Genomic DNA, 22,581 nt, shown 5'->3' on the forward strand with positions numbered 1-22,581 from the left:
TGATGCCCAGGCTGGAGTGCAGTGGTGTGATCTTGGCTCACTACAACCTCCACCTTCCAGGTTCAGTTGATTCTCCGGCCTTAGTCTCCTAAATAGGTTCAGTTGGTTCTCCTGCCTCAGGCTCCTAAATGGTGGTGGGATTACAGATGCCCACCACCATATCTGGACAGTTTTGTATTTTTATTATAGATAGGGTTTCACCATGTTGCCAGGCTGGTCTCAACCTCCTGACCTTAAGTAATCTGCCTGTCTGGGCCTCCCAAAGTGCTGGGATTACAAAGTTGAGCTACTACACCCAGCCAAAACCTTTTCTTTAAAGAGGATCTATAGCTCTAAAATTTCTTCCCTTCATATTTAAGACTGAACCTATCCTTACTCCCCCCATAACAGTGGTATAAATTAGCATAGGACTAGAAAACAGGCCTAAATCCTAAAATATTTCTTCAAATTTCTGAAGCAGAAAGTGATTCTGATAAGTTTTTTTTTCTCAAGACCGCCCAATATTTAACCCCCCGCAAAATCCTTCTAAATTTAGGATTTTTAGTATGCTAATATTACAAGAACAAATATCTAATCAGATTTCATTAGAGTATACCCACTGAATGGTAAATCAAGGACCTTTGGCAGTAGATGGACAGAAGTAACTACACCAGTGTGCAGAGGTTTGTAGAAGGAACTGCCAAGATAAAGTGGCTTGGTGTAATACCTGGGCATGTTGGGCAAAACAGAAAGAGGGCTTCCTTTGAGAAGGGGCGTTTAGGTCTTACCTCACTCATGGTCCTAGCAATAAGAGTTTCTATAGCACACAGAGGTAACACTAACTTTCTTACCAAAAGTAAAGAGGTGTTAGTACTCAGAATGAAGAATGAAACAAAACTCCAAAGTTAAAAAAAATTTTATTAGAGGAGAAATGAAAATGTAAAAAAACAGAACTTAAGAGTAAAAGGAGAGAAAAGCCTAAAACAAATCACTGTATTCCAGACGAGATTAAAAAGGTACAGCAGGGCAGGCAAGGTAGTAGACAATGGATAAGCCTCAAGGTTAGGAGCCTGGTGATGAGGCGAAGGAGAAACAGTAAAAAGGAAAAGAGAAAAGGGGAGAATAGGAAAAAACTGAGTGACATAAAGAGACAGTAATAAAAGAGTGAACCAAATGTAAAAAAGTTTAAAAAAATGAAAGAAAAAGGAGACAGGAAAAATTATAAACATATGTTCCCCCAAAAAGGGGGTAACAAGAATGGAGGAGAAACTCTATGAAGAAGGAATATATATTTTTAATTGGGAACCTAACTTTACACTAAGAAAGCTTATACTGAGTTCATACACAAGGCAATCTGATGCTACCTTGGCTGTGGAAGGTGGATAACAGAGGCCCTTAGTACCCAAGGATAAGTGGTACTGAAATTGATTTAAAACAGGTCAAAATATTTTATAGTAAATACTAATGGTAAAAAAAAAAATAAAAGGTTGATTGCAATTCAACCTGAAATGTGAAACTAACACCTGTAAAAATTAGTTCTTTTAAAAAAATAGTTAATAACTTTAATATGCTTTATTTTTTGGCATATCTTTTCTGACTATACAATGGTGCAACATCCTTTGGCTTTGAAATTCACATGGTCACAAAATGGGTCATTTTGTTTTAAAGGCTTATTGAAATAATTTTCTAAAGGGCCTCTCTTAATTCTTTGTTACTCAAATTATTCTTTTTTGAAGTGCCTGCCTATGAGTCATCACTTTTTTCTTCAGTGGTTAATTCTGCTGGATACTCATCTGTCAATTCTGTAGATGACTAATGTCATTCTCTTGCAGTTTAACAGACTTCAGGAAGTTTCTCATCTTTTGCAAAGTAACCAATTTCATTTTGGTTTGTGCTGTATTTGCACTGTATTAGCAAGAGAGTGACAGAGAAGGATAATGATGTAGTGAATGGGACAAATAACAGCTACAGTTATTTAGGAGGAGTTGATGAGTAGAGCCTAATTTTATAAATGATTGCTTTATTAGTCAATGTTCTTGTTTGGTAATGTCTGCTGCTCCATGCATTACATGGATTAATAACCACTTGGATATCAAGGATCTTCTGTATAAACAACTTGCAAAATACCTATGTTGTAGGTTAATCTAAGGATTAAATACAACTAAATATGAGGATATATTTAGAATATATCTAAAAAGGCATCTGGCACACTGCCTCAGCAAATGAAAGTTGATCAATTCATGTTTGTTAAATCTGAAAGACAGAAACTGGAGGAAAAGGTATCATTAATGAAAAGGAAACAAAAAATGAAAGAAAAATAACATGTATTATGACATTTCCTTTTAATGTAAACTTCAGAAAGCTTACAAATCAGAAGATGAATGAATACAAATAACTTTAAAGTTAAAAAGTACAGAGTACACAGTGGAATTTAAAGATAGGAAAAGAAGTCACGATGATTTAAGTGGGGAAACATAACAAGGAAGGGTTGGAGACTGAGATGGGTTTTTAAATAGGAAAAGCTTCTGTAAGGCAAATAATGGAAAGGCAATCCAGGTGTAAGGGAAAACAGGATTTGTGTCAGCAAGAAGTGGTAGCCTGGAAAGTTGGTGATATTTAACTAAATTAAAATATGGTAAGGGCCATTCACTTTTGGAAGGGTAGTAAAAATCAGAGTTGGTAAGTTCACACTAAATTTAATAAGCATTAAATTAAAATTTTTAAATAAAAAAATTTTTTAAGATTTAATGTACATTTATTCCTAACACGTGGAACATATAGTATAAAAATTTCATACTGAATAAATGATATTCATTAAGCCAAAAAAGGAGGAATTTACATCAAGTTTTAGCTACATTGTTGAAATAAAAATATGCAGATTGATTTTATCACTGAAAAAAATCTCAATTGTGTTTCTTCATCAGAACTTCAATTGAACCTAGAACTTTTTCACACCTTGATTGGAAAGAAAACAAAACAAAAATCCAGAAAAAAATAAACTATAAGTTGACTGGCTGCTGAGACAACAGCAAGGACTTTTTAGAGAGACCTGTACAGCATCAAGCCAAAAGGGGTGACGTCTGGCAAGAGATTAAATAGTTGTGTCTCGCTTTTAGCAGGTCACCAACTTGTTAACTTGTCATACCATAAAGGGGTAGCTGGGAGGAGGACCAAACTGTGGGGATTCGAGGGTATGTGCGTACAAAGTCATATATATATACACTTGTGGCAGTGCAGTCACTGCAGCTAAAGGTTAAAACAGTTCTAAGGGGTGATCTCAGGGTTATTTGTACAATCAAGAGAGAAAGAGGTCAGGGTATTGTAGGTTCACACATCATACTTTGGGGGAAAAGCCTATTTTTTTTTTCCTCCTCAATGTTTAACTGAAAACATTTTTAAAAACTACAGCTTGCTGCTGACCCAGCGTTTTCTCGTTTCCATGTGAGACATTATTACAGGATGTTCACAGTATCAGGTATACAGTACAGTACATGAAAGGGTCTACACACTCTACTGCACAGGCCTCTCCAGTGAACACGGTCTGTTCACAACTGCGAACTTCTTGGCTCCTGCAAGATTGTGAATGTCCAACAATAAACCACACAGTTCAGCAGTCACCTTTTTTGTCCTTCAGGTTTTTTTTGGTATTTTTTTCCTTTTGTTTTTTTTAACCACTAAAAACAGTTATGAAATGTGGTGTCCCATTGATGCAAGGACTGGGAAAGCCATTTTTTTCCCCCAAACCCACTGTAAACAACAGTAACTTTGGTTAAAATAAAAGTCTTCTATGTAGGCAGAGCTTTGTCTTTTCAAAGAGGGTGGGTGGGGTCCTGAGGGGAGTAAGGTGAGGACAAGGAACAGAAAGGTGTGAGGCAGTGGTGGGGGGGGTGGAGGAGGTGGAAGGAGGAAAGAGAAACAGGAGATACTTTTTCCCAAGGGAGAAGCTGGACAGCACAGGGTAAGCTGGACAGCACAGGGTAAACTGGATTCTGAGGTAGTTTTGTATAAACAAAGAACGACAATCAGCTTCTAAGTTCTCCACTCACGCACACACACACGTGCACACACACGCAGTGGAGGAGGTGTTTTATTTTGTTTTGTTTTGGGGGGGCAAAGGGTCAAGGTATGATTATAACTAAAATAAGACTAATCCTAGAAAGCTGGGAGAGGGACAATGCTGTTAAGAAATTTGATTTCTGGCCAGGCGCGGTGGCTCACGCCTGTAATCCCAGCACTTTGGGAGGCCGAGGTGGGTGGATCATGAGGTCAAGAGATCAAGACCATCCTGGTCAACAAGGTGAAACCCCGTCTCTACTAAAAATACAAAAATTAGCTGGGCATGGTGGCGCATGCCTGTAGTCCCAGCTACTCGGGAGGCTGGGGCAGGAGAATTGCTTGAACCCAGGAGGTGGAGGTTGCAGTGAGCTGAGATCGCGCCATTGCACTCCAGCCTGGGTAACAAGGGCGAAACTCCGTCTCAAAAAAAAAACAAAAACAAGATATTTGATTTCTGAGAAATCAAGAAATGCTGATGTGAGAGATGTGGGAAGGTAAGGCTAAGATTAATTTAATTTGGGATATACTGAGAATGAGGTAGTAAGACATTCAGGTGGAGTTCAGGTTCCACTTGAGGCTAAAATCAGATTCATTTATTAAAACACAGTTTTGAAGAGTCTGGGAAATTTTTATAAGAAAAAACAATGGAATCTATCTTACTCAGATCTAAAATTGGCCTAGAATTTATTTGATTTTCAAGATTACTCTTGAAATGTCTTTAAGGTAGCCAGAGATAGGCACAGTCTCTCAACACACCCACAGTCAGGTATTATTCCAGCACTGGAATGGACCACTAGCTTTTCAGTTAAACCACAGATGAAGCTGTTGGCTTGAATTTAGGGTAGTGTTGGTTTTTACACACACACACACACACAGTCTCTCTCAGTTCAAAGAGATACATACAGATACATAGGAGGCATGCAGAAACTAAGACTGACTGACTAGTGGATTCTCAATTCCCAGTTCACCACAGCTCACTTTGGGGCATACACTCAATAAATGGAGTGTAAGCAGAATTGCCAGCACTACTACACTTGCTATTGCTAAACATTCTTTTTTTTCTCTTTTATTTGACTGAATGTCTGGATGAATTTGTGTAATTTAAATGAACATATGACTTTAACACAGTAAAATAATGAGACTGTGTATCCAAGACAGGAAAAATGAATTTTGAGGACAAAAACTTGGGAGAATGCCTATATGTATAGAAGACAAACCAGGTAACAGAAGAAGAGTTATAAAAGAAAACTTAACTTCTTAAAAGTTAAAGGAAGAAAAAGAGGAGCAGTTATCTATATCAAGAGCTCAGAAAAAGGCAATGGGAATCAGAAGTTAAAAGTTGTGGAATGTGGTCAATCTGTGCCTTTATAAGAGGCATCTCAGCGGAAAAATGCAAAAGGGGCCAAGTGTGGTGGCTCACACCTGTAATCCCAGCACATTAGGAGGCTGAGGCAGGCGATTACTTGAGCCCTGGAGTTTGAAACCAGCCTGGACAACATAGCAAGACCCCATCTCTACTAAAAATACAAAAAACTAGCCAGGTGTGGTGGTTTGCCTGTGGTCTCAGCTACTCAGGAGGCTGAGGTGGGAGAATCACCTGAGCCTGGGAGGTCAAGGTTGCTGTGAGCTGAGATCACACCACTGCACTCCAGCCTGGGCAATGGGAGTAAGACCCTGTAAAATGGAAGGGAGGGGAGGGGAAAGGAGAGGAAGGTAGGGGACGGGAGGGGGAAAAATGCAGAAGGGATGGTTGAAAGATTAAACAGTATGTGACAAAATGAAAGCAGAGGAGGTGGAATAGTAAAAAAAAAATAGGGTCAAAATTTTAAATATACAGGACTCAGGTAAGTTACTGATTTTAATCATTGTCTTTTAAACCCGAGAAACCTTGGTGGAGATTAATTTAAAGACAATTATAATATATCTAGGAATCTAAAACTGTGTGGTAGCTGTATAGTTAGCTAGATGGTATCACAGAGTATATTCTTCTACAAAGATACCCATCTGAAATTGCTTTAAAAATAATAATAATATAAAATAATCTAATATATAATAATATGAAAGTTCCCAAAAAGCCTTCTAATCTATAACATCCTTAGTGAATTCAGCATTTTTGCTCTATCCTTTCCCTGCTAAATCGTTTTCACATCTTTCCCATTTTTATCAGTGGTAGACTGAAACTATCTGAGTTGAAAGAGGTAGAAAAGGTCGCCAAGTTAAACTTTCTACTCAATGCTAAAAATTCCATCCAACATCTACAATGAAAGGATGTCATCTACCTTTGCATGAAAACAACCATAGATGGGGAATTTATAGCTTCAAGAAGCACTCCTTTTTCAGTTATACTTTTTCTTCCTTTTTGATTCATCAATCTTTCCTCCACCTACCCATTTACTTTCATCCAAAACACATCAAAGCAGAAGACATGCCAGTGACACCCTCAATACTCACAAATACTTTCAAGGAGACGTATTAATAGTTTCCTACCTTGCAATGTTCTTTGGATTTACTACTTGCTTCCATTCCTATAACTAATACCCAACCTTACTGATACCCTTTTATCATTTATGACTTACATGCTTGATATTTTAGCAACTATAAAGTTTCCCTGTTCTAATTTATCTTGTATAACGCCATGTAATTTTCCTAAATTTAAAAATTTTCTTTACATCCTTCTGTACTAAAGAAACTATAGGGTCTTTCCACTTGACTTAGTTTACAAAGCAAACTTCTCTTTCTGGCTATCACAAGGACTTTATGCCCTGACCTTGCCCACTTAGGTTTATCACAAAGATGCCCCTACTCAACCCTGTTAACATCTCTCACATACCATGTTCATTCCTTCTCTGCATCCAAGTTTGCCTCCTAATTAGACAATATGCTTCTTAAGACTGTTTTACATTTCCACGGAATTCTCAATAGCAATTAATTAGCACAATAATGAGAACATAATAAGTGCTCATGGAATACCTGCTGATTCGTTTTTAAAAGTGCTTTTTAATTTTCCCCTATTAGACTTACATTTTTGAATGTACTGTTCAACACCAAACCATTGCTCGCTCCTCTTACTCCCTCTGCCTAGAATGACCTCTTTGGTTCTTTTTCTCTGTGCAAAAAAATCTCTCAGCTGCAGTATTCCCCTTCTAAGAAGTCTTCTCTAACTGTCCTTGCCAAAATGAATAATGCCCACTTATATTCCTGTACACTTTGCTTATAAATCTATCACACAACTTTTATCAGTTTGTCTTATAACACCTAGACTGCAAGTTCCTTTTTTAAAAAGAAGGTGTAAAAAAAATCACCTAATCTTGCCCACATCTTTATGTGTTCCCCCTTCCCACACACTTTTCACAGGGCCTAACACAGTGCCTCATATGAATTAGCTGATCGATAAATACTTGTGGAAATAAATGAACTTTCTTCAACAATTTTTTCCCTAATTGAAAGTAAGAAATACGACCAAATTAATAAGTAAAGCACTTTAGTGACAGCTTACTTTCAGTAGAGTTACTTCATGTGATGGCTTATTGTAATTATTTCAAAAGTTATTAACATTCTTCAATTCAGTATGGTTTAACATAAAGGTAAGGAGATGGGTTACCTGATTCGTCAAGTTCTGTACTGTAACTGTCAACTGAAACACATCTCTTCAAGTTGCCCTCCTCCCCAAAGCAGTAAGAATAATATGACAAATATAAATATATCCTGGGGACTCTTTAGATGATAAAACATATATTTTTCATCTCATATAAGTTCAATAAATCAACCCAAAGTAATACCCAAACTTCATTGTATGGATGGTAGCGTGTTAACATTTTGGTTATTTTATTTTGATCATTGTTTTTATAATAAATCAAAAAATACAATAAATGTTTGATAACTTCTTACCCAATAACTGCATTAAAATGTGGAAATGTAACATATAATTTTGCTATTATACAAAAACTTCCAAATGTAAGAGGCAGCATGATATATACTAATAGAGAAGTCCAATTAGGACTTTAAAAAGATAAGATATAGCCAGAGTTTCATTATTTACTAGTTTGGTCACCTTGAAGTAGTTGGTAAACCTTCCTGATTTCCAGTTTCCTTATGTGAAATAATATTATCTGGTTCATCTATCTGTAGAGATTTACATAAACATCAAATAAGATAGTACATAGGAAAGCTATAAAATGCTACTGGACTTTCACATCTTTCTTTATATAAAGATAATGAGTGAGACTGTCCTGTAATTTTAGGAAAATCTGAGATTAGAATTATCCTTTTCTTGAAAATTTAGTAAACCTTTTCTGTAAAACTGTTTGCGTCTGGTATTTTCTTGTGAGAGAAAAATGTTAATTATTCCTTCACTTTACTTAATGATTATCAATTATTAAGCTTTTCTTTCTTTTTCAAAAGGCAATTTTGATAAGACACATTTTCCTAGGAATTTCCATGTTTTGTTTTTCACACTTGTTAACATAAAGTTCTTCCTGCTACTCTCACAATGTTTTTAATATCTGTGGTATTTTATTTAACTTTTGGATTACAAAATTATAGACATATAAAATTCTTTGCTTTCATGAATTTTTAATACATAATACAAAATTAAAATAATTTTTTCCCAGCACTTTGGGAAGCCGAGGCGGGTGGATCACGAGGTCAAGAGATTGAAACCATCCTGGTCAACATGGTGAAACCCTGTCTCTACTAAAAATACAAAAAATTAGCTGGGCATGGTGGCGTGTGCCTGTTATCCCAACTACTCAGGAGGCTGAGGCAGGAGAATTGCCTGAACCCAGGAGGCAGAGGTTGCAGTGAGCCGAGATCGCGCCATTGCACTCCAGCCTGGGTAACAAGAGCAAAACTCCCTCTCAAAAAAAAAAAAAAAAATTGTTGCAATAACAAAATAAAATAGTAACTTTTGTAATATATTATCCTTAGATAATCATTATGAATGTCTGTCAGTTTACCTGTGGGCCAGGAATGAGATATCAGTCTTTGTATTATTTTTCATTCTTTTCCATAACCTAACCATCTTGAAAGAGATTATTTAAAACAATGAAAAACAACGTTTTTCGTAAGTCTTCCTTTCTGAAAGACACTGATGACTAAGATGGCATATGGTATATTATTTCTGAAGTACTACTATTCTGCCTCCCCATAGTCCCTCACATATATTTCATCTGTAGATATTTCAGTCAACCTAAGTTTCCACCTTGTGGGGAAAAAAAGTTCCAATAAGACCAAATAAGATTATTTGATTATTACATACACAGAAAGGCAAATCCAGGATATGAAGCATAATATGGAAGTCTTAAAAAGAAAGAGGAAAAAAAGATAGTAGAAGCTCCTAGAAAAAGACCTGATCGGACCTTAAGGAAATATAAGTACACCTGTAATTACCACAAACAGCAAAAACATAATTAGTTTTCAATTGAAATAGAAGACTTAAGAAAATGGTCAATCCATACCTTGTTTTTACGTAGAAGAATGTAAGTCCTAATACTAAAATCATAAGTGGAAATTGAGCCAAAAGACAATTATCTTAAAATAAAAACTTGCTAAAATAATTTTTTTTTTCCAAGGTATTTTTCTTGCTGTGTTACCAATTCACACAAGCAGGAAACGGCTTTGAGCAAACACTGCTGAAGACCCAGAAATACACTAGCTTGATCATCAATGAGCTTCTAGGTTCACATACACTGTTCCTACTACTATTTTCCCCAGTTACGTTGCTTACTATGAATTTCTAAGGGCAAGAAATAAATAACTTAAATACAAACCAATTAACCAAGCCTCATAAGATCTCTAAATAAAAAAAGAGACATAATTATCCATATTATACAATCTTCAAAGTATTAATGATGCATGTGACCAAAATAGTACTTGAACACCAAATAACAGAAAAAACAAGTTTTCACTATACTTAATCACATATATCCTTCAATAACATACCTCAGGAGGTTTGAATTCTTCAATTCCACCTTCCATTTTCTGTTTAAGTGCACTGTTTACTTGCTTAGCATTCTGAACCTTCAACAAAATAACCCCAAATGTAAATCAGATCGTGTACTTAAGTAAATTTTTGAGTACTCAGTAAGTGAAAAGAATATATTCCAAAACCCTCTTAAATTTTATTTTAGGAGAATAGTACTTAGGGCATGACATGTCACTAATTCAACTTACACATGTATCAACTAATTAAACATCTAACAGACTAAAAGACTCAGTATCTTTGAATATCATGATCTTGAATATCTTTTAGCAACAACTTTTATAACCAAAGACAACTGGCAAACATACAGATTAAATTCCATCAATACTTCTCATTATCATGTTTTGACTAAATAACAATTTTTCCAATAATAATGATGATGATGGTAGCTAACATTTATTAGGTATTTATTACGTATAAAACACCATTCATTCTCAGTCCTTTATATGTAATAAATCACTTAATTCTCAAAACCACCCTGTGAGGTAAGTAAAATCAATTATGCTATAACATGACAAATACATTAAAAGTCACTGAACTAGCCAGGTACAATAGCTCACACCTACAATCCTAGTGTTTTGGGAGGCCAGGAGTCTGAGACCACCCTGGCAATATAGTGAGACCTGGTCTCCACAAAAAAAAAAAAAAAAAAAAAAAAAAAAAAATTAGCTGGGTATGGGAGGCTGAGGTGGGAGAATTGCTTGAGCCCAGTAGTACTAGGTTATGGTGAGCTGTGACTGTGTCATTGTACTCTAGCCGAGATGACAAACCAAGACCCTGTCTCAAAAAAAAAAAAAAAACACAAAGAAAAAACAGAAAAGGTCAGTGTGCTATGCAAAATCCATAATAAAACCACAGGGCTTGTAGGGAAAAGGAGATTGGAATACAACATTAAAAAACTTCAATGACCACATGAGACAGGAACCTAACAAAAATGGCAACACAGTTTTACACATTCTAAATGATTTTTTCTAAATCCATAAATGCTACAACAAAGACAGTACTTTACCTTGGAAAAAAAACCCTGAAGTTTGCCTATGGAAGTGGGAGTCAAAATGGTTGCAGTTTGTGAATTATTGTGGAAGTGGTAGGAGGGTTACTTGAAATTTTAACATCAGATATGTATGGTTCATAACACACAGTGAATTGAGGTAGCTGTTACATGTTTGAGACGTGTGCATGCTCACTTCAGCTGGGTGCATGTTTTTTGCTGACAAAAATCATATACAAACAAAAAATTCGTGTTATGCTCAAATTGTTCCCAAGTATATTAGTTACATTAGAACAAATCCACATTTTCAAAAAAAGTTATAGCAGAACAGACTCTACTCACAAACATTTTACACATGATGAATATAAGGCACAGAGAAGTTAAAAAACTTTCCTAAGGCTAGGAGATACAACCTGAATTTAAACCATACCAAGTTTTTAACTTCTATTCTACTAGCAATATTATTAGTCTCCATTTAGACTCCATTAAGGGTTAGGATTTTTTGTTTACTTTTTTCCCTCTGTTTTTCCCCCCTAGTATGGACAAGGAAATACTTATAATTTAAGAACTTTTTTCATCAGAGATCTTAAAACCAAAGCTAAAATGCATAAAATCTAGACAGTTCAAGGGTAGTCAGTTGGCCATGTTACATAAACATATAGAGATAAAAAGTAGTCTCAATTCTCAAGGACTTCATAGACTAGTGGGGAGATAAGTAAATATGAAAGTATGATAAATACTAAAACACCTAACATAGGCATGGAGAGATAAAGAGAGAGAATGAGAAAGTAGTGTGCTTGTATGTATGTTGACAAACAGGTAGTGGGGAAGATTAGAGAAAGTGTTCCAGAGGAGAAGACGCTAAACTAAGTTTCAAATAATTTAACTGGCAGACAAGATTGAGAGGAGGATATGCAGTCCAGGCAGAATAACATGTAGGAAGACAGAAAAGCCCTAAGGCAAAGGCAAGAAGTTAGGCTGGGGCCAGACTGAGGAATTTTAATTCTGCCTAAAGATTGAAGGATATAACTGAATTGAACCTTAGAAAGACTGAAAAAAAAAAAAAGATTGGAGAAAACCTACAGGATTTTTAAGCAAGGGAACAAAATGATCACATCTGCCTTTTGGAAAGATACTTCCAGTAGTAATGTGAAGAATAGAATACGGTAAAGAGATGGAAATTAATTTAGCAATCCAGGTGATAAATATTAAATAATTAAGAAAACTTTCATTAAAATTGTCGGAATGAAGGAAGGATGGCAATGGTATACAGAGGTTAAAGAAATAAATCAGAGGCCCGGCATGGTGGCACATACCTGTAATCCCAGCACTTTGGGAGGCCAAGGCGGGCGGATCACCTGAGGTCAGAAGTTTGAGAACAGCCTGACCAACATGGAGAAACCCAGCCTCTACTGAAAATACAAAATGAGCCAGGTATGGTGGCGCATGCCTGTAATCTCAGCTACTCAGGAGGCTGAGGCAGGAGAATTGTTTGAACCCAGGAGGTGGAGGATGCAGTGAGCCAAGATCACACCATTGCACTCCAACCTGGGCAACAAGAGTGAAACTCCCTCTAAAAAAAAAAAAAACTTGGAAACAAAATTAAGACATCTTTGTAAACACTTGATTGTGGAGAATTAGGGGGAATTGAGGATAAGTGGTCACTGGCTTCAGTAACTGAGAGTATGTGGCACTACTCATTGAGATAGAGAATACAAAAACTGGAATAGATAACTAGGGTGAGTGTGGAAGAATTTAGTTTGGACACTATACAAGATGTTTGTGACATAAAAGTTGCAGTGGTTAACAGGATTTTTAAACCCATGACACTTTACTGTGTCACACATCAAATGTCACACATCAAATAAATAACCAAGATAGGACTTTCTTTTTTGATACAGAGTCTTGCTCTGTTGCCAGGCTGGAGTGCAGTGGTGCAATCTCGGTTCACCGCAACCTCCACCTCCTGGGTTCAAGCGATTCCCCTGCCTCAGCCTCCCAAGTAGCTGGGACTAAGGCATGCACTACCATGCCCAGCTAATTTTTGTATTTTTAGTAGAGATGGGGCTTCACCATGTTGGCCAGGATGATCTCGATCTCTTGACCTCATGAATTGCCTGCCTCAGCTTCTCAAAATGCTGGGATTACAAGCGTGAGCCACTGCACTGGCCCCAAGGTAGGAAGTTAAAGCTTAAAGTTCCTTCTAAAAAAAAAAAATCAATAAAAACAGTTCCTAAGTATAGTAACAGTAGTACAGAGAATGAAGTATGAATACAGGTGACTGAGTACATTTTATTCCTTTATATTTTTAGTGCATTTAAAGTCTTACAGGCAAATGTTTTAGAAGTTTTCTAAAGAACAATGCTGTGGTTTGGAAAATGGGCATCTTGCATTCAGTCTGACTAAAGGCTAAGCATTTAACCAAATATGAGACACGTTGCTGGTATAGGGGTAAGCATAGCTGCCTTCTAAACATGTACTATTTCATATGTACTATACACATACATACTCAAGGGAGTCAAAAAGTCAAGTGAAAAAAATTCCAAAAAGAAAGAAATGGTTGACACTGTCAAACATTACTGAGTAGTCACAGGAGTTAAAAACCAGGAAGGCAGCATTAGATGTGGCCACCTGTTCATAAATGATCTTTTTTTTCTACTGTAAGCCTTAACTTCTAGGCTCAAGCAATCCTCCCACCTCAGCCTCTCTTGAATAGCTAGGACTACACTACAGACACACACAACCACGCTTGGTTATTTTTAATTTTATTTTATAGAGATCAAGTCTCACTATGTTGCTCAGGCTGGTGTCAAAACTCCTGTCCTCAAGTGATGTTCCTGTCTTGGCCTCCCAAAGTGTTAGGATTACAGGCATGAGCTACCATGTCAGCCCATAAATGATCTTCACATAGGTGATTCAGTAGAACTGGCATACACATACAGGGCAGAAACTAGATTAGAAAAGGTTGATGAATACGTGGTGGTAAGAAAGCAGAGGAAGAAAATGGGGTCTATGTTTATTAAGGAAGGAAAAGAGTTAACAGAAAAGTAGTTTGGGTGAATGACGAGGAACAGAAATATCTGAACATGTTTAAGATAGAGAATCTTGATCCCACACTATACTGTTGCAAGGTTCTTACATTTTGTAAGGAGTAGTATATAGTAGTCCTCCCATATCCACAGGGGATACCGTCCAAAACTCCCAGTGGATGCCTGAAACTATGGATAGTACCAAATCATAACATATACAGGTTGAGTATTCCCTTATCCAAAATGCTTGGGACCAGAAGTGTTTCAAATTTCAGGGAATTTTGGGATATTTGCATAATATATACCAATTGCACATCCCTAATCCAAAAACCCAATATCCAAAATGCTCCAATTACCATTTTCTTTGAGCATCATGTTCAAAAGTTTCAAATTTTGGAGCATTTCAGATTTCAGATTAGGGATGTTCAACCTGTACTGTTTTTTTCCTATATATACACACCTACGATAAAGTTTAATTTATAAATTAGGCACAATAAGAGAATAATAATAGCTAACTGAAAATAGAACAATTATAACTGTAATAAAAGCTAGGTGACCACAGTCTCTCTCTCAAAATATCTGCACTACAGGTAACTGAAACCATGGAAAGTGAAACCACAGATTAAGGGAGGACTACTATAATATTAACTAAGTATACAGTGATAAACTAAGGATGAATATAGTAATCCCTAAAGCAACTACAAAGAAAGCACAAGAAAATACAAAAAGATAGAGCTAAAAACTGTAAATATGACCATGGTCCACCTTTCCTTAAAGTCTTTCAGTAGTTTCCTAACTGGACGAATTTCAAATTTCTTAACATGATTCTTTTACAAATCTCTGTCTACCTCTACTGTAATCTGCTAAAGGCAAACTAACAAAGAGCTTTAAGATGAGTGACAGTAATCAGACCAGTACTTGAAAAAGATAATATTGGCTGTAGGAACATGGATGAACCTGGAGAACATCATTCTCAGCAAACTGACACAAGAACAGAAACTGAAATACTGCATGTTCTCACTCATAGGTGGGTGTTGAGAACAATGAGAACACATGGACACAGGGAGGGGAGCACTACACACTGGGGTCTGTTGGGGGAATAGGGGAGATAGGGGAGGGACAGTGCAGGGTGGGGAGTTGGGGAGAGATTGCATGGGGAGAAATGCCAGATATAGGTGAAGGGGAGGAAGGCAGCAAATCACACTGCCACGTGTGTACCTACGCAACTATCTTGCATGTTCTTCCCATGTACTCCAACATCTAAAATGCAATTAAAAAAAAAAAGATAATATTGGCAATAATGTGTAACCTCCAGCTAAAGAGAAGTAACAGAAAGAATCAACAAGAGGCAGGGTATGGTGGCTCATGCCTGTAATCCCAGCACTTTGAGGCCCAGGCAGGAAGATCGCTTGAGCCCAGGAGTTCTAGACCAGCCTGGGTAACAGCAAGAACTTTTCTCTACAAAAAATTAAAGAAAAAAAAGAATCAACAAGATAGCTACTATCAGGCAAGCAAGAGTAAGAGCTTAAATTGGTAGTAATAAAATAAAAATGAGGGAATTGATTTAAAGGCAATTTCAGAAACAAAACTCACATAACTTGGTTATCACTTTAGTTTACATGTGTTGGGAAAGGGATAAGAGCAGGGGATGAATAAAAGAGGATTCTGATGTTTCAACAGACAGGAAACAGAGAAAAAATATTTTATGGAAAAACCTAGTAAGCAGCTGGAACTATAGCTAAGGAGCTTGAGAAAAGTCACAGCTTGAGAAGTAAGACTCAGAAGTCACTGGCATAGAGTGTAGGGTTGGTTGATATGGATTAGGAAAGTATAGAGAGAATACGTGGATTTAAGGGATAAGAAAAAAATAAAACAAACAAACAACAGGAAAAGACAACTAAGAAAGGCCAGAGATCTAATAACAATGATTAACTGAGTACTTAATATGTGCCGGACACTGTTTTAAGCACTTATATATTATTTGGTTTAATTCCTCTCAACCACTATACTATTATCCACATTTCCAGATGAGAAAACTGTGGCTGAGAGAAGTTAAAGAGCTCCTCTAAGGTTACACAGGAAGGAGGTGGTGTAGCCATGGTTAGAACTTAACAAGTTCACTGACTCTAGATGCTGATTCTTAACTACTATCTGGTTATGATGATGGTGCCCATACAATACTACTAGTACTACTACTACTACTACTACTACTGATGATGATGAAGACAACATCCATTATTCATTGAGCATTCAAAATGTGCCAAGCACTACCAAACAATCTACATGTATCATAATACATGTACCATAAATAATTCCCAATAACCTACAAGAGAAGAATGATTATTATTCCCAATTTTATAGATAGAACATTGAAGCTTATGAAGGTTATATAATTTGCCCAAGGTCACAGAGCTAACAGGCAGTAATGCTGGGATTCAAATCTAAAACAGGCAGAGGTATCTTCTAAGTTCGACACAAGATAAACTTGAAAAAAATAAAACTTGCGGCTGGGCGGAGTGGCTCACGCCTGTAATCCCAGCACTTTGGGAGGCCGAGGCGGGAGGATCACGAGGTCAAGAGATCGAGACCATCTTGGCCAACATGGTGAAACCCTGTTTCTACTAAAAATATAAAAATTAGCTGGGCGTGATGGCACGTGCCTGTAGTCCCAGCTACTCGGGAGGCTGAGGCAGAAGAACTGCTTGAACCCGGGAGGCAGAGGTTGCAGTGAGCCGAGATCCCACCACTGCACTCTAGTCTGGCGTCTGGCGACAGAGCGAGACTCTGTCTCAAAAAAGAAACTTGCATAAATGGAAGGCTGAGAAAAATCTGCAAACAACTGAGCTCAATCTAGTTAAAAGCGGATAGGTAAAATGCACAGAATCATTAAAAATATTATTTTTATAAAATACCTGACGTTTTAGAGAGATCAGCTCCATGTCCAGTTGCCTCAGAATGGTGTTGGCTGCATTGGGACTACAGGAAACAGCTACCACATCTTCCTGGGTTAAATACATGCCCTTAGGTGGACGGCACTTAGAACGCTGAGAATGATGGCGATGTTGTAAACTCTGATATTCTCTTCTTCCAAGTCCAATCTTGCTAGTTTGGACAGGTTGTTCAGTATTACCCTAAGAGAGTACAAGCAGAATAACAGGCCACTCAGTTTTCACAAATGTATAAAGTGAAAACAGTCTATTAATATTAGAAGTATCTTCTGCAATAAATACACATAAAAAACCACTTATAACCAATTATATTTTATGTACAAGTCCAAACACACATACACATAGCACTCACCAATCGGGGGGAAAAGCATACAACATAATATATCCTTGCTTAATCCACTCAATCAAATGTTTGATTTTTAGGCCCAGAGGACTAGGAATAAGTGAAAAAATAAGTTAGACTCTAAACTTCCCTGTGCACTTCAAGATGTGATATATTTTCCCTCAGCAATAAAGGGCAAAAAAAAAAAAAAAAAAAAAAAGCCTCAACTTATTAAATGCAAGTTCCTCTTAAAATAAAAATTAGATAAAAGAGGGCAATTTAGAAATTATGACACATAGCAGATTAGACAGCTGGTTAGAGATAACATTTCATTTTTACTTTATAGTTGCTGAAAGAAAACTATGCCTCTAAAAGTTAAAAAGGACACAATTAACTTAACCCAGAAAATATTTCTAACTTCCAAATCTATGATGAAAATAAAAGTAAATTTATGCCTCAGAAGACATTTAGAAAGTTCTAATAACTATGACCATGAAGTTTTAAGTATTATTTCATTGTAACTTGTTCTTAAAGTATGATATAAAAATACAATGTTATTCTGAAAGAAAAATCTATTGGAAACTACATCTTTTAAGCTGAAGATTTCACTGAATATATTTAATAATCCAATTTATTTCTCTTTTTTCTTTTGAGACAGAGTCTCTTTCTGTCAGGCTGAATGAAGTGGCATGAGCACGGCTCACTGAAACCTTGACCTCCTGGGCTCAAGTGATCCCCCACCTCAGCCTCCTGAGTAGTTGGGACTACAAGTGTATGCCACTATGCCTAGCTAATTTTTTGTTTGTTTGTTTTTTGTAGAGATAGGGTCTCACCATGTTGCCCAGGCTGGTCTTGAACTCCTAAATTCAAGTGATCTGCCTATCTCGGGCTCCCAAAGTGCTAGGATTACAGGCATGAGCCACCATGCCCAGCCTAATACTCTGATTTACTAGAAAAAGAACTTAGAAAAATTCATTAAAAAATTTTTTTTCGTTTTTTTTGTTTTTGAAATGGAGTCTCACACTGTTGTCTGGGCTGGACTGCAATGGCACAATCTCTGCTCAGTGCAACGTCCGCATCCCAAGTTCAAGTGACTGTCCTGCCTCAGCCTCCTGAGTAGCTGGGATTACAGGCGTACACCACCACACCCAGCTAATTTATTATATTTTTAGTAGAGATGGGGTTTCACTATGTTGGCCAGGCTGTTCTTGAACTCCTGACCTTGTGATCTGCCCGCCTTGGCCTCCCAAAGTGCTGGGATTATAGCAGTGAGCCACTGTGCCTGGCCTTTTTTTTTTTTTTTTTTTTTTTTGAGATGGAGTCTCGCTCTGTCGCCCAGGCTGCAATGCAGTGGCGTGATCTCAGCTCACTACAACCTCCACCTTCTGGGTTCAATTGATGCTCCTGCCTCAGTCTCCCAAGTAGCCGGAATTATAGGCACCCGCCACCACACCCAGCTAATTTTTGTATTTTTAGTAAAGCTGGGGTTTTGCCATGTTAGGTAGGCTGGCCTCAAACTCCTGACCTCAGGTGATCCACCAGCCTCAGCACCCAAAGTGCTGAGATTACGGGTGTGAGCCACTGCACCTGCTAAACATTTATTAGGAAGCATAATTCACTTCATTGCTCAAAGCCAACTCCAAGCAACACATGGCAGATCTGATATTCAGAGAAACTCCTCCCAGTAGAGCACAGCTAAAATTGCTGGATCAAACATTTTTTAAAAAGTCTTTTAAAATTCACTTCTGAGCTGGTAGGAAGTGAGGAAATTCTTCCAAGGCCAGAAATGATGAGAAAGCAAGAATTCAGAGGGAGAAGCAAGTATGAGGTAGTTGGCATTTGCCTAAATGCAGGCTTCAATGGACAACAGGTGCAGGGCACAGGAGACAAGCCAGAATGCTAAAAGAGGAACTCCATCATCATGTGAAGTAGGAAAACAAACACCCCTGCTCTGCAGAGGGAGGGGATAATTAATGGGAGTCGTGCCCATTTCACTCTTGGCTGGGTAGAAAGAAACCAAAAAAGTGTCTCAAGAGTGCCCCAATCACAGTCCTCCATTCAGGCAGGTTTGGGGCCTAAATTTGTAAGATCTGTTTGCCTGAAAAACCCTAAATCAAAGAATTTAGTAGAAAGTGTCTTAGATCGGTAGCACCTAGAGACAACTACCAGAAGCAAATGCAAATCCTCTCTAGAACAATGCACTTTAAACCCGGGTCTCAAAAACTCAGTTTATGACCAACAGATCCTCACTAAATGAACTTCTAAAGGATATACTGTAGAAAAAAAAAATATTTTAAAAGAAAGCCCCTGGATTCCAGAAAGAACAGTAGGTAAAATCAAAGTTAAAGATGAGTAAATCTAAACAAAATGAACCATATGTTTGATTTGTGAGATTTAAAAAACCAAGATGTAACAAACTGTGTACAAAACTAGTATATAAATCAGGATGGGGCCGGGTGCAGTGGCTCACGCCTATAATCCCAGCACTTTGGGAAGTTGAGGCAGGCAGATCATGAGGTCAAGAGAGCAAGACCATTCTGGCAAACATGGTGAAGCCCCATCTCTACTAAAAAGACAAAAGTTAGCTGGGTGTGGTAGTGCATTCCTGCAGTCCCAGCTACTCGGGAGGCTGAGGCAGGCGAACTACTTGAACTCGGGAGATGGAGGTTGCAGTGAGCTGAGATTGTGCCACTGCACTCCAGCCTGGCGACAGAGAGAGACCCCATCTCAAAAAAAAAAAAAGCAAAGAAAGAACAAACAAATAAACAAACAAAAATCAGGACAGTAGTGGACAAGTCAAAGCATTCTAAGGGCCTTTCATATCAGAAAGTCAATAAAGACATCAATATTAGATTTTAAGTTAAAATCCAAGACAAAATTTTCAGCATATATAATAAGAATAGTAACATAGAAATATTCAAAACCAGTAGAGACAGGGAAAATATGGAATAAGAGATGGATTATTAACTCCCAAAAATAGGATATAAAGGAAGGGAAAGAGGACTAGAAAAATCAAGTTGAATAGAAGGTAAAAATGAGAAAGAACAAAAATACAAATACATCATCTAAACATGACCAATATAAATGGGCTGCCGGGTGCGGTGGCTCACGCCTGTAATCCCAGCACTTTGGGAGGCCGAGGCAGGTGGATCACGAGGTCAAGAGATCGAGACCATCCTGGTCAATATGGTGAAACCCCATCTCTACTAAAAATACAAAAAATTAGCTGGGCATGGTGGCACGTGCCTGTAATCCCAGCTACTTGGGAGGCTGAGGCAGGAGAATTGCCTGAACCCAGGAGGTGGAGGTTGCGGTGAGCCGAGATCGCGCCATTGCACTCCAGCCTGGGTAACAAGAGCAAAACTCCATCTCAAAAAAAAAAAAAAAATATATATATATATATAAATAAATATATAAATGGGCTAAACTCTTCAAAGTATTAATATAAATGCCCACCTATATGCTCCTTGTAAGACACATACTTAAAACATGAGGACACAGAAATGTCGAAAGTAAAATAATAAAGATAAACTAGGCAAATATTTAACAGAAAAAAATGGTAGGGCTATTATGTAACAGACAAAATAATCTTTAAGGTAGAAGCCATTACAAGAGACAAAAGGGTCACACCTCTTGTGACCCTACATATTAATAAAAGGCTTAATTCAGCAGCAAAATAAAATAATTTGTATGTACCTAATAACAATACCTTCAAAATATAAAAATCTAATTCTCAATAACTGACTGATCAGAATAGTTTATCACATAAGCAAACAACAAAAACCAAGCTATCAAGTAGGAAAGCAGCAAGAAATGGATTTCACCCACAGAACTGACAAACCTAAATTAATGGACACATACAAACCCTTGTTACCAAGATAGTATCTTTAAGCACACAAAGAAAAATTTATGAAAATTCCATACTCCAGGCTTAGAGGTTTAAAACATGTCAACAAATTCCTCAACATTCCGCCATGGGGAAGTAGGGGTCTATACTCATTCCCTTTGATTTGGAATCAACTTTAGTGACTCACTTATAACCAATGAATGCAACAGAAGTGACTGTGAGTAACTTTCAAGGCTGGGCCAGAAACAGCTGGGTACTTTCCAGTTAGTGCTTTTGGGATTGATTACTTTGGAGAAAATCAGCCATTAGGGCAAGAAGTCAGATTATTCAGAGACCACCAAAGTGGACAGGCAAAATGGAATTGCACCAACCTACAGCTGACATCGACTACCAGCAATGTGAATGAGTCAAAAACCTTTACTAACATCCTACTTGATGTTGAAACAAAAATCATTCTCTTTACAGTCAGAAAAAAAATGTTTGCTATCATAACTTTTTTTTTGAGACTAAGTCTGGCTCTCTTGCCCAGGCTGGAGTGGAGTGACATGACCTCAGCTCACTGCAACCTCCACCTCCCAGCTTCAAACGATTCTCCTGCTTCAGCCTCCCAAAAAGCTGGGACTACAGGTGCATGCCACCACACCTGGCTAATTTTTGTATTTTTAGTAGAGACGGGGTTTCACATGTGGGCCAGGCTTGTTCTGACCTCAGATGATCCACCCACTTCAGCCTCCCAAAATGCTGGGTGCTATCCTAACTTCTATTCAAATTATATCGGTGACACTAAGCAGTTCAGTAAGAGAAGAAATAAGACATAAGAACTGAAAAGAAACAAAATAGCTGTTACTTTCAGGTAATATAAATCGCTATATAGGAAATCAAAAATAATACAAATGAGTTATGAAGAGCAAAGGTCCAAGAATAACCAAGGTATTCATTCACTCCTTAAGAAGAACCTCCAAATAGAACTTATGCTAGCAATCATCAAGACTTAAGAGTCTTATTATAAGTAACTGAGAAAATGTAGGATGAGCAAGAAATATTTAACAGAAGCAGAATAGAGAGTCAGGCATGTGCATAAGCCTCAGATAGAATAAAGCTGGTATTGCAGACCAGTTGAAAAAGATATTCAATTTCATATTAAAAAATAAATAGTCAGGCATGGTGGCTCACGCCTGTAATCCTAGCACTTTGGGAGGCCAAGGAGAGAGGATCACTTGAGCCTATGAGCTCAAGACCAGCCTGGACAACATAGCAAGACCCCCATCCCTACAAAAAAATCTTTTTTTAATTAGCTGGGTGTAGTGGTGCATGCCTGCAGTCCCAGCTAGTCAAGTGGCAAGAGGATGGCTTGAGCTCAGGAATTTGCCGCAGCAGTGAGCTAAGATTGTGCCACTGGCACACTAGCCAGGGTGACAAAACAAGACCC

General features: G+C 37.5%; 1 protein-coding gene across 11 annotated transcripts in view; it reads right to left on the reverse strand.

The window, feature by feature from the left end:
• Window positions 1–22,581, reverse strand: part of RCOR3 (REST corepressor 3) — a 60,908-nt gene that overhangs the window by 12,344 nt on the left and 25,983 nt on the right. For all 11 annotated transcript variants that reach the window (XR_013529739.1, XR_013529738.1, XM_078356635.1 and 8 more), the window contains 2 exons: window positions 16,948–17,166; window positions 9,976–10,053 (listed from right to left, as the gene is read on the reverse strand). Coding sequence is in view for 9 of the 11 variants with exons in the window: in XM_078356635.1 (XP_078212761.1) it covers window positions 9,976–10,053; window positions 16,948–17,166 (297 nt within the window). In the remaining 2 variants the exon portion in view is untranslated. The remainder of the gene's footprint in view (window positions 1–9,975; window positions 10,054–16,947; window positions 17,167–22,581) is intronic.

This window comes from Callithrix jacchus, chromosome 19 (genome assembly GCF_049354715.1).
Source record: "Callithrix jacchus isolate 240 chromosome 19, calJac240_pri, whole genome shotgun sequence".
NCBI lineage: Eukaryota > Metazoa > Chordata > Mammalia > Primates > Cebidae > Callithrix > Callithrix jacchus.